The 11,623-nt window shown below is 39.3% G+C and overlaps 1 protein-coding gene across 2 annotated transcripts in view; it reads left to right on the top strand.

Moving 5' to 3' along the window:
- The window catches only part of fus (FUS RNA binding protein), a 22,349-nt gene extending 11,288 nt beyond the window's left edge, over window positions 1-11,061 (top strand). The window contains exons 7-15 of one of the 2 annotated variants that reach the window (XM_016269052.1): window positions 6,589-6,623; window positions 9,234-9,266; window positions 9,360-9,469; window positions 9,554-9,683; window positions 9,802-9,897; window positions 9,994-10,117; window positions 10,280-10,377; window positions 10,481-10,616; window positions 10,742-11,061. In XM_016269052.1, coding sequence (XP_016124538.1) covers window positions 6,589-6,623; window positions 9,234-9,266; window positions 9,360-9,469; window positions 9,554-9,683; window positions 9,802-9,897; window positions 9,994-10,117; window positions 10,280-10,377; window positions 10,481-10,616; window positions 10,742-10,781 — 802 coding nt within the window. In that variant the 3' untranslated portion in view covers window positions 10,782-11,061. The remainder of the gene's footprint in view (window positions 1-6,588; window positions 6,624-9,233; window positions 9,267-9,359; window positions 9,470-9,553; window positions 9,684-9,801; window positions 9,898-9,993; window positions 10,118-10,279; window positions 10,378-10,480; window positions 10,617-10,741) is intronic. The other variant, XM_016269053.1, reaches the window with a different exon arrangement.
- Window positions 11,062-11,623: the final 562 nt, after the last annotated feature.

Below are 11,623 nucleotides of genomic sequence, written 5' to 3'. Positions count from 1 at the left end.
TGTAGTATTCTTACGTTTGGCTCAGCCAATCATATGTCAGAAACAACGTATTCTCTGTTCCTATTGGCTGTATCACCTGTCAGTATAGGTAATGCAAATCAGGCATGTTGGGTTGTGTGTTTTACTGCTGAGGAGTTAGCACTCATGTTGCGTAGCTGAAAAGTGTTAATAAATAACTACATGCTAAAGCTGATTATGCGTGCATCATCATAAAGAAAACACGACAGCTCCCTTTACGATTAATGAATTATGTGAGTCAAGACGGTTCGTTTTTTAAGAAACGGGAGCTTGTTTAGTTGTATTAAAGGAATAGTTCAACCAAAAAAAGTTGTTTTGGTTACTGCTGACTTCTGTTGTATGGACAAAAAAAGAGACATTTCCTAAGAAGACAGCCATATAGGTTTAGAATGACGTGAGGGGGAATAAATAATGACAGTTCATTTTGGAAATGACTGGTAATCTCTCCCTAAGGCCAGTGTAGACTGATTTTTGATCTTGCAAATACTTGTAAATTGCAAAAACAAAAAACAGCCACCATCAATAACTAACATTGTCTTTCCCCTTTAGATTATGCCCAAACCTCAAGCCATGGGTAAGTTCAATGCATCTTTCCCAAAGTGTCATCGCAATATTGAACGATTGCTCACATTTATGTTTAAGATAATGAATTCATTGTGTTGTGTCCAGTTACGGTGGCTATGGAGGACAGTCCAGCCAGAGTTACAGTCAACCCTCTGGCCAAAATTACAACCAGCAGAGCTATGGAGGATACAACCAAAACTCAGAGAGCAGCTCTGCTTATAATCTGGGTGGATACAGTTCCAGCTATGGACAGTCCCAATCAGGTAATACTCATTAATACTTCTAATTATACCGCAAATGTTGCGAATAGGCCATCTTTTGCTATCATATATAAATTCTTGTCTTTTTATAGGAGGATTTGGGTCTCGGCCCCCCTCTCAGGGCTATAATCAGTCCAGTCAGTCATACAGCTCTGGAGGCTACAATAACAGCAGCCAGCCTCCTCCAGCTCAAAGTGGAAGCTACAACCAGCAGTCCTCTTATTCAGGCTATAAGCAGCATGAGTCTGCTCCTCCATCTGCCTCTAGGTGAGATTTCAGCTGTCAATCTGGATGACAATGTGTCTAAAATCTAGTTTTGTTAAAGATAATGCTTGCGCTCAATGTTTTTTTTTTTTAGTGACCAGAATGTGAGGATGTTGATTAGAATGTGTTAAACCCATTTTGTGTTTCAGTAACTATGGCAATGGTCAGCAGCACCAACAGCAGCAGGGTGGGGATCAGTCTGGAGGATATGGGGGCAGTGGAGGACAGAGCAGTGGATACGGGGGTAGTGGGGGACAACACCAGTCCTCTCAGCATGGAGGATGGACTTACAACCAATCTCCAAACTACAGCTCTCCTCCAGCTCAAAACTATGGGCAACAAAATCAGTACGGACAGGGAGGTGAGCTTGAGAGATTAGTTTGGCAAGTCGTCATATAGAAGTTTGAAGGTAATAGGAAATAGAGCTGTTCAGTTTGTAGTCCAAAATTCCAGAAATAGAATTTACATTTTTCTTATTTAGAAACTTGTTAACAAGCAACTTGCTCTTCTTTTTTTTTTTTAAAGCCCTGTGGCTTAAAATTTGTTTCAGTTGTTTGTTGTAGAACAAAACAATTAATTCTAAACACAGATTTTACACACATTACCATGCTTTCAAGTTGTTCTGAACACAAATTCACATAGAAATGTGCACCGTGTTGCAAAATTTATAGTAAAATTTAGCTCAAAATATCATCTATGTTTGAAATATAATGACTGGTTTGAATCATGGTTTGGAAAAAACACAGAGTCTGTGCCCATCATACATTGTGTGATTTTCTGTGAAATCTGTCAACTCAAACATGCAGACTGTAAGTCGGGGCAAAAATCTGTGCCAAAGTCTGTGATCTATGTAAAAACAGAGGAAATGAGCATGCACAGTTTGTTATCCAGTATTGGTCAATAAATATCGACCAATACAGATAAACTAGAACAGTCTCTAAGATCAGCTGATAACCCATATGGTGTCAACATGTCATACATTTCTACTAAGAAAAGTTATTTCAAAGTGCCAATACAGTGCAAGGCTTTAATGTTTAGGGCAGACCAGACATATGATGTATTTCATTGTCATTGTATTTCTATTCTAGATTACAACCAAGATGCCTCGCCAATGAGTGGTGGTGGTGGAGACGGCGGCTATGGTGGTCAGGATGGTGGATATAGTCAGGATGGTAGAGGTGGTCGTGGAGGTGGCTTTGGCGGTCAAGGAGTGGGTGGGTTTGACAGAGGTGGTCGTGGAGGACCCCGTGACAGAGGAGCAATGGGGTAAGCAAATATTCATGTCACGCACTTTTCTCATCACCTTCACCACATAAAGTCCACCTGTATGCATCAGCGTTTCATTTAGGGAAAAAGTAACAGGTAAAAGGTTCAAATGGAGCCAAAGGTGTTACACCATATCAACTGTCTGGGCTGAAAGTAAATGGTGGCCTAGACCTTGATTAACTACAGTTAAAATGTCTTGAATTATGGTGTAAAGTTACGGTTTACTTGAAATATTAACTTGGAGTAAAACTCAATGCAGAAAATGCATCCAATTATGAGCCAGAATGGTCTGGTGTATGATTTATTGGTGATTCTCACATTCATGTATTTTGATACATCGATACATCATGTTAAGTTGGTGCCGGTGTGCTGAATATTTCCATGTCTTCACCCTTCACAAGATGGAACCGTTCACATAAACTTGAAATATTAACTTGGAGTAAAACTCAATGCAGAAAATGCATCCAATTATGAGCCAGAATGGTCTGGTGTATGATTTATTGGTGATTCTCACATTCATGTATTTACCTAAAATGATACATCATGTTAAGTTGGTGCCGGTGTGCTGAATATTTCCATGTCTTCACCCTTCACAAGATGGAACCAGCCAAAGGTTCACATAAAATTATACAAAAACTAATCGAAAGTTGCAATAAATGACCAGGTCTTTAGTTCATCATTGACTTATCGATGGAAAAAATGAATGAATTATGGGTTTGGACGTGACCTGTCCTAAGTTGATAAGTTGATAATTTTACTACTTGTCTGTGGGAGTGCATCATATCACATGTTTGCCTTCACACGTCTACATTGGACCAGGAGTCCAGGAGTTTAATAATGTTATGTTGTTATATTTTTTTTAGGTTTTATTGACCTTTTGTTTACATATAGTGTTAAAGTGAAGTACATTGTTTTCATTATGATTTCACATCAGTAATGCTTTTATTATGTTTTAGTTTTCAAGTACATATAAGTAGGACTACTGATGATGGTATTCGGGTTTGATACTGTTAATATGTTCTGATACTGTTAAAAAAGTTAACATGCAGAGTATTGTGAACGACTGTATTGATTTAGCTTTCCTAGATTATTTTTTTTTAATTCACAAGTAGCATTGAAGTGTTTGACTTATTGGTGTAAATTGATTCGGTCTGATGTTTTAATGGAAAAAAACTTCTTCAAATCGCTACTTGAAAGTGAGGACATGAGTGTTAGAGTGCTAAAACGCTTGCTTGTTTCTGCTTTTGCTGCATTTTTCCCCCCAGATGCTAAAAACCAAAGTATTGGCACATGCATAGTATCAAGAACATACAGTCTTTCACAAACACCCCAAAATTGTATTAAAGTGCCCTTATTATGGATTTTTGAAAATTACCTTTCATGCAGTGTGTAACACAGCTCTCAGTGAATGAAAACATCCTGCAAAGTTTTATATCTGAAAGTGCACCATGTATATAATGTTGTTGTCTCTCAAAAGAAAGAGTTGACTCTGAATCATTGAAACGAGTTGTTTTCAAAACGAATCCCAAGCAGTTTCATGTTGACGTCAACATGAAACATCAGCATATTGCCCACCCACTTGTTACGCGCACAGACCTGGGAAAACTTGGTTTTCGAGTCGGTCTGAATGAAAATGCAAATTCATTCTTTGCCACTAGGTGCCACTTTTGGAGTGGTGAAATAGCTGTTTCCCCGGTAACGCTGTACACTAAGCAGCACTGCTTATCAGGCATTACAGGCTCATGATGAAATGAAAATGAGACCAATCGGACCAATCACCGCAGATTAGCGTCACACAAAGGAGGGGTTTGGAAAAAGGGAATTGTTGAGCGAATCGTTTGAGAGTCGTTGAGCAAATAAGGTAAAAATAAATGCATATTATAAGACAATGAAAGTGTTTTTTTGACCTTGCATGCATGTCAATGTAACAGTTCATAGTCACGGGAAGAAGGAGACGGGAACCGGCATTTTTGACCTTGCATGCATGTCAATGTAACAGTTCATAGTCACGGCAAGAAGGAGACGGGAACCGGCAAACATTTAAACAATTTAATAAAATAAACAAACACAAAATGAAAGTAAAGCGGCAGCCCCTCATGGACGACTGCCGCACACAAAACACAAAATAAAGTCCAGGCCTGGTCCGCTCTCATCTTTCACTGTCGTAGCTCCTCCTTTTATCCTTCCGGAGCTCCTCCTTGGGACTCAAGACCGGTGAGTGGTGCAGGTGTCGCTCATTATCAATTACTCCACCGGCCTCGCTCCGTTCCCACGGCTCTCGGCCGCGCCCCTCTCGTCACATACCCCCAGCGCCCCTCGCAGGCCGGGGGGTACTCCTGAGACTGCGCTCTACTCGCCCCCTCCTCCCTCCGGGGGAGCCGATCACGGCGGCCGCGATGTACCTGGGGGTAAGGACAGAGAGACGAGGCAAAAGAAAAGGAGACGGAAGGATGAGGAGAGACCGATATGAGAGAGGGGAGAGAGGAAAAGAAAAAAAATTATCGGTCTGGATCCCGGACACACTGCCGCTTGGTCCTCAACCGGCTGAGAGGCTCTCACTCGCGATGCCATGCGATAGTACTGGACATCTTTGGTGGACGGCCCACCGCTCCTCTGCCTCCTGGCGGATGGCGATGGCTCCTCCTGTTGAGGGCAGCCAGCAGCGAGTCCCCCGTTCCCTGCTCCTCCCCAATCATGGCGGACGGCAGCAGGCTCTGACCTCCTGGCGAATGGGGCCGACTCCACCGCTCCCTCTCGGACGGCAGCCACCCCTCCTCGACCCAGGAGCGTGGCAGCGAGCTCTCCGTCCCACCTCGTCTTCCATCATTCCAGATCTCCTCAGCACTGCGACCCCCCTCAGCAGCGAAGGCTCTTTGACAGCATGTCCCTCCTTCCTCCCGGGTTTCGGCACCAATGTAACACAGTTCGTAGTCACAGGAAGAAGGAGGCGGGAACCGGCGAACATTTAAAGACTTTAATAAAATAAACAAACACAAAATGAAAGTAAAGCGGCAGCCCCTCGCGGACGACTGCAGCACACAGAACACAAAATAAAGTCCAGGCCTGGTCCTCTCTCGTCTTTCAGTGTCGTAGCTCCTCCTTTTATCCTTCTGGAGCTCCTCCGTGGGACTCGAGACCGGTGAGTGGTGCAGGTGTCGCTCATTATCAATTACTCCACCGGCCTTGCTCCGTTCCCACGGCTGTTGGCCCCACCCCTCTCGTCACAGTCAACCTGTTGTTGGGGACTCCCAAAACCAAAATATGAACCTTTCATAACCCATAATAGGGGCACTTTAATAGGAAAGTTAAGGTTAAAATGTTACATTAAGATAACTATTTGAAGCAGCAGATGACAAATCCCATCTGGCTGTGATCCCACATTCTGGTCCACACCTTAAGGTGCTGTCATGTAAAAACACCTGTTCTCTAAATCTTCTCCATCCTCTCCTACAGGATTATTGTGTGTTGCAATGCTTTAATGAATCTTTAAATCTCCTCCTAGGCTGTTTTCTACAAGGTTCAGCGGTTTAGGCTTATTCTTTTGAAGAGGATAAAACAGAAACACAGGCTCTAGAAAGCTGGGAACTGGGAAAGATTAGTCAAGAATAAATTAGGCATGTGTGACTATCAATAAAAAAAAAAACTTATGGACAAAAAAAAAAAAAAAAGGTTTTGCATTTAAAGAATATTTAAAGATCCTTTCAAATCTTAAAACAGTATGGAACAGTTGGATTCATCCAAAAGGGGGGAGAGTGGTCATGTCTCTATTAATTTAAATGCAAAACTGAATGCAGTGTGTGCAGTTTCTGTCCAAAGTAACAGAACATGGATAATGTTTGGGTGAATGTCCTGGGCTAAAGATCTGATAAAAGAAAATAATTAATTTGGTGAAACAAAATGATTGAGTTCACAGATGCACTGCAAATCTGTACGGTAAAAAATATGGTAATTCTTTTGAGCAAAATAGTGGCAAAATGGTTATGATATAAGGGCCCGCATGACTTTGGGAAGGAAATATCAAAAGGGTTTCCCAGAAGCCCTTATGGGTTATGAGGAAAGGTGAACCTAGTGAGAGGGGACGGCAGGGATAGGGGCAATGGGGATCTTGTAGAAAAGATGATGGAGATGGGTGGGGCCTTTCCAGCCTCAAGAGTGAAATGGGGCACTACCCTCATCAACCTTCAATTCGTCTCGCTTCTCTCTCCTTCTCCATCAGAATGGGTGACCGTGGAGGATTCAATAAGTTTGGTGGTAAGTGACAAACTCTTTAAACAAGGAAATTAAGGGGTTTAAAGAGAGCCTGGTCAAAGAGGGAGGAGTGGGCATCTGGTTGTGTCACAGACAAATGTGCATTAAAAGAATACACTGAAACGAATGTGGTAACCACTTGGTGTGTGTGGTAAACAACTACGCTTTAATAGATTTAGCAACAGCATGTTCATTATGGATGGTTAAGAAAGAAATACAAACTCGTTTGAAAACCGTCATAGAAAATCTAAAAAAATCTTAAAGGGATATTATAAAAAATTAAAATGTATATGTAATTATATAAAATTCTGTAATTTGCTTACGCTCATGTTGTTTAAGTCCAAGCTACTTTTTCTTCTGTTGAACATAACTATTTTTATTTTATTATATTATTTTATTTATAATTAATTTAGACATAATTAGAGAATACAATTTTTTGGGTGAATTATTGCTATTATTTCAACATTCTTTCTCTTGTTAATGTCGCTACACACTTAAGAAAATATTCTCAATATAAGGAAAAAATATAAGGAATATTTAGTAATAGGACTCTATTGAGATCTTGAGCAGACTCAGAAACATGGTACAAAATGGTTGATACGTGATGGTTTTTGTGACTCCAAATGGATTGTTGTGGTTTATTATGCACTTTTATCAAAAAGCACCATTCTTTAGTTGATATGTGAAAAAAAAAGTCAGTTGTGTTGCAAAAAATACTTTTTTCAAAACTTGCACCTACTGTGGCAGTATCGTTTTGTGGTGGTTGGACAGTAAAAGTGATACGCACATACCTTTATCAGCTTGACTGTTCTTACAATGCATGTAATGCCTCCAGAAGTCTGGGAGAATATTGGATATTAAAAAATATTCATCAATTTTAATGAAAAATTCCTGTACCTTTAACTGATTTTTATTTTACGGGGCCAATTTTTTTAACAACCACACTAAAATAATATTGTTCAAATTTACCTTGAAGAATCCAATACATTTTTTTTTTATTGTTTTATTTATTTTAAATGTCACTTTTTGTTGCACCCAACTTGTACTCTGAGCACTTTTGCTTTTTAAAGGGTGGATTCAGGTGGCCAACAACTGGATTCTAGAGGTTGTTCAAATCCATTTGTGTCAGGTGGTTTTAGTGTTTAGTACTTGTCTGATAAAGGTCCTGATGGAATAATTCAACAGAAACAAGTATATGATCTAAAACAACAGGAATGGAGACCTGGAGATAGATAGGGGTCAATATGACAAAACATGTTCACAATATATAACAATTTGGAACATGTGTAACTTGTTCATAATTGTTTGAACATGACAGCATCGGCTGGAAACCAACATGTTTGTGTTCTCCACATGGTTTCTAACTGGTAACTACGTCGAATGGCATCTAAAGTTATAACAAGGTGTTGAAACTTATCTGGCTAGCTCAAATACAATTTGATATGCAACCAGATCCGGTGAAAATTGTCATGGGTTTCGTATGGAAAGAATATTTGCTGAAGATGATGGATTGTATGGCGAACTTCAAGGTGATTTCAAAGCTTGCTACACTTTGGGGTTAAGGAACATCTGGCTGTCTAATACAGTGAGTCATGGCCATATTTCCTAATACTGAAAGTACAACATTTGGGTTTCAGGAATTTTTTTTTTTTTTTTTAAATATCTTCAGATTAGACTGGTAAAATGTGTGAGATGGTGGTTCATCGTTGATCATGGTAATCTTCTTTAAACGTCAGTGGTGTTGGTAACTGATGGTTTGACAAATTACTTGCACTTGTATAAAAGTTGTGAAAAATGGTTGCTTAACCTGGGAAAATCTAATATCTAGATGTACTCAGAGAGCAAAAGCAATAACACAACCCAGTGTCTGACTGTTTGGAAATCTGCTTTCGTGGGGTGGAGAATGAGAACCTTATCATATGGCCAATAAACGTATGGTCATTGATGAAATGTGTCCAAATGTCACGTATTACTGTGATGTGCAGTGCTGATGATGGAATTACTCCTCATTAAAAAGGTGAATGTTACTGGTTGCAAAGTGGTATCCAGTTGTATTTTAAGGTGGAATATTAAAAGTTGTCCTTATTAGCTGTGCATGTTTTAAAGTTGACCAAATACCTACAACTAATAAAGATGACAAGAAACCAACAACAACAAAAGACCCAATCGCTGCTCTTTGCAAAGCTAACTGTAAAAGTATGGTTGAACTAGACGGTTATTGCATGGTTTCCGCTTTGCAATGAGGGATAAAAAGCTACTACATGGAGTTGTCTGAGATGTATTTCGGATTGCCTTTTGAGTATAAATCAAGCTACAACTATTGGTATGGGAGGAAAGAATCTCCCACTTGAGACCTCGGACTTATTCAAATGTTGGCCGGTTTTCATCAGTTTTGAAAATGTGTAGTGTTGGTTGGTGCTTGTGGTGTTCCTCTCTCAAATATCCAGCTACAGATTTGCATCAGTTCCTGTTTTCTAAATTTGGAGCATACATTATATATAATTGATGGTACAGAAGTATATGACCCCCCCAAAATGATTAAGAATGAGTAATATAAGCGCGTGTAATTTGTGTACATATGTAATATTAATGACTGTTCCTTTCACTTCAAAGGGCCCAGGGATCATGGAGCTGGTGGGCCCAATAGTAAGTCAAAAACATAATTGTATATTACTTGCATTAATAGACCATTTTCCAGCATGATTATAAATTTCAGAATTTTTTTTTTTTTTTTTACAGTGCAGGAGCAGGATAACTCTGACAACAACACCATCTTTGTTCAAGGTCTTGGAGACGACTATACCGTGGAGTCAGTAGCAGATTTCTTCAAACAGATCGGCATCATCAAGGTGGAAAACCGAGAGAAAACTCCCACTGTGTAGCAACTATTTTATATAGTTCTTGTCTTAATATCATTTTATTTTCTCACACAGATCAATAAGAAAACAGGATTACCCATGATAAATCTGTACACAGACCGAGAGACAGGGAAGCTTAAAGGGGAGGCTACTGTTTCCTTTGATGACCCCCCTTCTGCAAAAGCAGCCATTGATTGGTTTGATGGTATGTTGGTCAGAGTAGATCACACTAGTGCCTTTTCCCTAAAACAAGTTTGGAGTCTGTTTGTTTTTGGTTATTTTTTTTATTTCCTGGACATCTAAGTCACATCTTTCCTCCTCAGGTAAGGATTTTAATGGAAATCCTATCAAGGTGTCCTTCGCTACTCGCAGAGCTGAATTTGGACGCGGCGGTGGCAGCATGAGAGGTGGTCGAGGAGGTAAGATTATATCTCACTGTGGTATTTTAAGTTGTCTCCTTTTTTCTTTTAGTCTTTGTGTTGTTTTCCTGACATGGTTTTCTTCTCCTCTGGCAGGGCCAATGGGCCGTGGGGGATTTGGGGGTGGAAGAGGTGCTGGTGGTGGTTTCCCAGGCAACAATGGTGGCGGTGGTGGTGGCGGTGGCCAGCAAAGAGCAGGAGACTGGAAATGTTCAAACCCGTAAGTGTTGGATTGTAAACTCTTAACCAAATTTTGAAGCGTTTACAGTTACATAATACAAGTTATATATAGTACACTCACGTAAAGTATTAGATACTATATCAAATCTCAACTGGCGGCTTTAACATTGTGTATTGTTGCTTTTCTCTTGTGTGTGGGCAGAACTTGTGGTAATTTGAACTTCTCATGGCGAAATGAGTGTAATCAGTGCAAAGCTCCCAAACCGGAGGGAAGTGGAGGAGGAATGTCACCGATGGGAGGTAAAGAGAAACATTTCTGCAAAAAAGAACAAGATGCTGCAGTCGTATGTGACTGAGAGAACTCAGTGGATTGATTGCTGCTTTAATGTATCTGATTTTGTAGGTGGTTTTGGTGGAGACAGAGGCAGAGGTGGTTTTGATCGAGGTGGTTTCCGCGGCCGTGGTGGCGATCGAGGGGGCTTCAGTGGAGGGAGGGGAGGTGACCGGGGAGGATTTGTGCCTGGCAAGATGGACTCACGGTGAAATTACTGATGATTCACGCTCTTGCACATGTTAAAATGTTATTTAGTAGAAAACTGATTTTCAGTATACAGTATTCACCAGTGAAAAATGTATTTCATTGCCTGCGTTGTGTGTTTTTCAGTGGTGAACACAGACATGACCGCAGAGACCGGCCTTACTAATGGGAGAAATTCTCTTTTGTCCAAACAAGACTTTAATTCGATGTGGGACCAGTATTCACTCCACTTCAACATGTATTACCCTGTTGCTCATGGTTTGTGTTGTATGTTGTCAAAAATTAGTTTTTTTTTTTTTAGTTCTGCTAATATAATTTTTTTGTATTCTCTCTATTCTGATATTGTTAATCATGAATTTTGCGTTTTTCCTCTCTGAATTTGCTGGTGTTTAGATCACAGTTGTAATATTTGTGCAATTTATTAAATGTACTTACTTTGAAATTTTTTGAAAAATGTTTGAAAATAGCAAACTTGTAATGTGGCATTACTTTATTTCAACATATTTTTATCCTACTCAAATGCTTTATCTATTGCTTTAAGTAGAAAACAATCAAACAAATGGTTTATCTCTAAATGAATAATTTTAAATACAGGTTTATTATAGTCAAGTAAAACAAACAAACAAACATTTATTACTTTTCATTACATTTATTTTCTTTAAAATAAACATTAACTGAAATTCATTTCATAATAAATTCACTTCATTTCAGGTGTTTGCCAAGGTAACACTTGATATACTAAAATAATTAAAAACTATATTTAAAAAATAAATAAATAAAAATTACAAAAAAAATGAAAATATAAAAACAAAAACAGTCAAAATATCAATAAAACCTATCATATTTAAACATTCAATTATACGAAAACAACTGCCTAAAGATTAATGGCACAACGTTTTCACAATAGTAATTAGTTTATATTTTAAATAATAGGAAGGCATTTAATTGTCAAGTGACAAAAATGATGGTGAGCTTGAGCCTTGAGGTGCATCCCAGTTACTCAGTGCA

This window comes from Sinocyclocheilus grahami, unplaced genomic scaffold, assembly GCF_001515645.1.
Source record: "Sinocyclocheilus grahami isolate Dianchi unplaced genomic scaffold, SAMN03320097.WGS_v1.1 scaffold49.1, whole genome shotgun sequence".
NCBI classification, from domain to species: domain Eukaryota; kingdom Metazoa; phylum Chordata; class Actinopteri; order Cypriniformes; family Cyprinidae; genus Sinocyclocheilus; species Sinocyclocheilus grahami.
This window is presented reverse-complemented; position numbering and strand designations above follow the sequence as displayed.